Genomic DNA, 4478 nt, shown 5'->3' with positions numbered 1-4478 from the left:
GAATCAATGTTCAATGCGTACACCGTAAACACGTGGAACTTGTACAGTTACATTGATATAATTGCATCTACCGTTCTTTTTCTCTCAGTGCGCGTGATCGATCGTTGCGATGAACGTACCGCGGGGGGAGGGGGGGGGCGGGGCGGGGGATTGGGATTGAGCAATTAGATAGATTTTTATTTAGAACGTAGAACTCGCGACCCGGGTTACGCAGCATCGACGGCACCAATTAGGCGGGAGATGGAAAACAGATACGCGATTCTGTAGAATGCAATTTGAAAACAATTAAGAACGAGAGATTGCGCTCTTTTGATCCCGGATGCAAATTTTTTTCGCGAAACCAATTACGCGAAATTGCATGAAGCACCGGAGCAAGATTCTAATTATTGCACGATAATGATAATAACATTCATCAGCAACGCGTGCGCGCGCGCTGTACGTGCAGGCAAAGTTATTTTAAAGTTAATCTTTAATTCGGTTAAGCTATGCGTCCGCGGGGCGGAAAATTTCGCTGGAATATAATACGCGGTAACGAATTTTCGGGGGGGGGGGGGGGAGAAAAAAAAAGACCCGGAGAGTTCCGTAAATATTAACGACGCATAAACGGGATCGAATAAATGGAAAATACATAAATGTCATGGATTTGAAATCGATATTCAATGTTGACACGAGAGACAGCCGACGTTTCACCTTTAATTGGGAACGCTGACTGGTATTTTATGAAAATAAATTTTTAATTAGAACATTATCGGAGAAATATTTTTCGAGATTAACGCAAATGGACACGCGCGCGACGCACGTACGCGTCTTTGTGATGAAAACAGAGCGGAAACGAAGCGCTTCGATTTATTTAACAAATTGCATATACGGCAAACTTCGTTGCGCTTCATTTCTCTCTCTCTCTCTCTCTCTCTCTCTCTTTTCCTCTCCTCCCTCTTTTCAAGTACACATCTCATCGCGCAGGTTGAAAAAGTTTAGCGAAGCGTGAAACAAAGGTTATAATTATTTCGCCGACGGTTTCAGTGTCTCACTTACCGGCTCGTCGTTGATGAACCAAGACAATAGCGCAGGTGGTTTAGAAGGTGCCGACGTGCAGTTCATGTGAACGACATCGCCGACTTGATACTTGGAACGACCACCGGTTATCTGCGGTCCTTCGTTAGGTAGAACTGAAACGTTGCCATGACCCTTTCTAGTGCTATTGTCGCTACCCTCGGATTAGATTCTCCTTATCTCACCGCGCGCGTTTACCGTACCGTATTCATTTATTTCGTTTTCGCCTCTCGCAAATTACGTTGAAGTGATCGCGAATCTCTAGTGCTCTAGTGCAGTTTACTTAAAGAATAAACATTTCCTCTGTCGATTGTTTACATTACATTATTTCGAAGATTTCGATCTTTTTCCGTTTCAAATATCGATAGCATCGATATTCGAAGTACGATCGCGGGGACTTGAAAAGAGCTGCTTCCAAGCTTCTCTTCAAGGATTTTCAGCACAATCCGAGCTTAATCGCACGCGTTCGCTCTTACTTTCCATGACAATACTTACCAACTACAGTCATGTCCCCGTGATCAGAGACCGTCTCAAAGGCGGGTGCCTCGCCCGACACCTCGCATCGATACCTCCCCGAGCTCGTCAGATTCACGTTGTTCAAGACAACCGAACTCTCGGTGGACTCGTCCCTCTGAATGCAAATTCGCGATTACAAGCTGCTGCGCCACGCAACGAACTAACCAGATTCTATCAGATTCCAACGAAAAGCTTCTCGCCGTGAGAGATATACAAAGTGCATTGTGCCTCTAGCTTAAATGCGAATGAAAAAGGAGAAGTTTACAAATGAACTGTAAGAAATGAGAAAGAAATTGACCGAGAAATGTGATCGAGAGTACGGTAACAAGTGAACGCGAGGCTATGTTCAACCGAAGCGGATCTTGGTACTTACAATAATATTTTCGCGTGAATCTTACAATTTCTACTTTGAATAATAATTGTGCGCTCGATATTTTTCACAATGAATTGTTTGCTCCATTTTAAAGACTAAGGCTTTCCTAGTATTAAGGTGTCGTCAATATATTAGGTTAAGTAAAAAGTCATCGCGTTTTTTTAAAAGACATCTATCAGTAAAAACCGCAATTACTTTCTTACCAACAATATAAATATATCTTGATAGAGTAAAGTTTCAGCTTTAAAAATCTCTTTTTTAAATTATACGATACGACAATTTTTAATGGAGTTATGAGCAATTAAAGTCAAAATAATTCTTTTATTTAATCCGCGATAACTCAGTAATCAAAAGTCGTAGGAATTTTAAAAAAAAAACGATTTTGTAGGGAAAGTATCAAGCTTTCACGATAGGTAATCGAAAATTTTCTCAAATTCGTTTTGGACACGTTACAAATCCACAAAGTGAGAAGAAAATGTTTCGTCTTTTTCAGCTCGTAGTTTTTGGTATGTAAAAATTATCAAACTCATATAAACTTAAAAAATGTGATAAGCTTTTAAAAGTAGACATTTCAAGCTTTAAAACCCTTTTTTAAAATTTGAATTTCATTCATTATTGACGAAGATATTGTATATACAACTTTGAGCTAAAAAATACGCGATGACTTTTTACTTAACCTAATAATACCTTTGCGAGTCAATATTATCGTCAGAATCACATTATAAAAGACGTCAAAACAAAGTTAGTTCTAAGAATAGTCCTAAGTAAATAACAAATCTAAGGATTCTTCCTATATAAAATAAATAATAAGAAGTAAAGGGCAAAGTGAGAGTCGGCACATTTCTTTAAAATTAACCGAAGAATATATTACAATTGACAAGAAGAGAAAATTACATAAAGCAGAAATAAAATTAAAAATAAGAAAATAATAATCCTAAGATCAATGACATGATATTTATGACGAGAAATACATGATACGATATTATGTAAGTTAAGATAGCTTATTTTTCTGTGGAATAAGTAATACGTTTGAAATCGTTCCGAAGAATTATAGCATAAAATAACCCGGACTTTATATGTTCTGGTAGTATCCACTATACTCTACTTGCTGTTTGTGTGTAATTACTCAGTGACCTCAACAGCAAGAGTAAGTCGTGCAGGCTGTCCGTCTGACTCAATTGCATCAGTTTATTGCTCAGTTTGTTTATTCTGTTATTGTCAGTAAAGCAAAATGTAAAACGTCGCGGTCGTAATATAATATCTCGTAAGTAACTAATTTTATAACTTATCAAGAAAGGGCTATTAATTTTCGTGTGATTCATTTTTATTGTACTTCTGTATTTATATTTTACAACATTGTATTTCGTTCACATTTTTGCCGTAACGTTTGATTAGGAGAGAGAAAGGTAAAGCCAACTTAGATATACTGAATTCGCACACATTTTTGTAACGTTTTTTGATACTTTCACTATTCCCATTCATGAAATTTAATTCACCTGCTAAACATTGTGTAAGTAGCTAAGTAGATAATTAAATAAGTTACAGATAGCTCAATTGTTTTGAAAATAGTACTTTGTATATTCTTGCATATCAATCAGCATATATCAATTTGTTGGTAAACTTATAAAAGTAACATTGGATCATTTCATTTTCCATTTTTAAACATTTTTTAAATAAAAAATAGGGAAACATATTTTTTTTCTCTTAAAATATTCACACCTATGTAAATATTTTGAAATGTTTTCTATGTTTCACAAATGTTTTCTCTTTTAAATTTAATCATCATTTACAATTTTGAACTTAGTAAAAAATTAGAAAAAAAAATCGCAGACTATATAAGCTTTGATCCAAAGATTTTTCGCGCCGTGCGCGATGTCATTGACAAAATTTGCATAGCAAAATTTTGAGTAATTTGAGACGAAATAGGCAAAAAGTGGCATAAATAACTGTATACTTATTTACTCGAAATTATTGCCCCTAATAACAAAGATAGCAACTAATAATGTTATCCATTATTTATTAAATATAACTTAAATGACATTAAATCGTCATTACAACTTACGTCATATATCTTACTATTTGAGTTAACATCTCTGCATTATTAAATTGCTTGTCAATTTAATTTCTGATATTACATTATATTCCAGCTTTAATTTAGAATTATGTTTCACTCCGTTTCGAGACCGATAAATTATAATCGAACGTGAACGCGCGCTCGAATTGGAAATTGAGATCCACAGATATATTATAAGCGCCAAGATCAGCCTTTGCCTGAATATAGCCTCTTTTTACTTATTTAAAAAAAAAAACTGTTACATTTTCTTTCACGTTCGAGCATCACGTGGCTTATTCATCGTTAATCGCAGTTAAACATTAAAGTGATTAAATAAATATTGTGTCACTAGAGATGCTTAAATTTGAACGAAGGATCGATACTTTTATCCATCTATTATTCTCGATAGCGTTTAAATATTCAAACTAATTACAAGTAGGCATGTCAAATACCCCAATTAATACAAACGCCAGGATATTACGC

At 35.6% G+C, this 4478-nt stretch overlaps 1 protein-coding gene across 1 annotated transcript in view; it reads right to left on the bottom strand.

Moving 5' to 3' along the window:
- LOC108755534 (cell adhesion molecule 2-like) overlaps nucleotides 1-4478 on the bottom strand; it is a 32396-nt gene that overhangs the window by 3901 nt on the left and 24017 nt on the right. The window contains exons 3-4 of the mRNA XM_018498596.1: nucleotides 1549-1684; nucleotides 1036-1169 (exon numbers count right to left, since the gene is read on the bottom strand). Coding sequence (XP_018354098.1) covers nucleotides 1036-1169; nucleotides 1549-1684 — 270 coding nt within the window. The remainder of the gene's footprint in view (nucleotides 1-1035; nucleotides 1170-1548; nucleotides 1685-4478) is intronic.

This window comes from Trachymyrmex septentrionalis, unplaced genomic scaffold (genome assembly GCF_001594115.1).
Source record: "Trachymyrmex septentrionalis isolate Tsep2-gDNA-1 unplaced genomic scaffold, Tsep1.0 scaffold88, whole genome shotgun sequence".
In the NCBI taxonomy this organism is placed as follows: domain Eukaryota; kingdom Metazoa; phylum Arthropoda; class Insecta; order Hymenoptera; family Formicidae; genus Trachymyrmex; species Trachymyrmex septentrionalis.
This window is presented reverse-complemented; position numbering and strand designations above follow the sequence as displayed.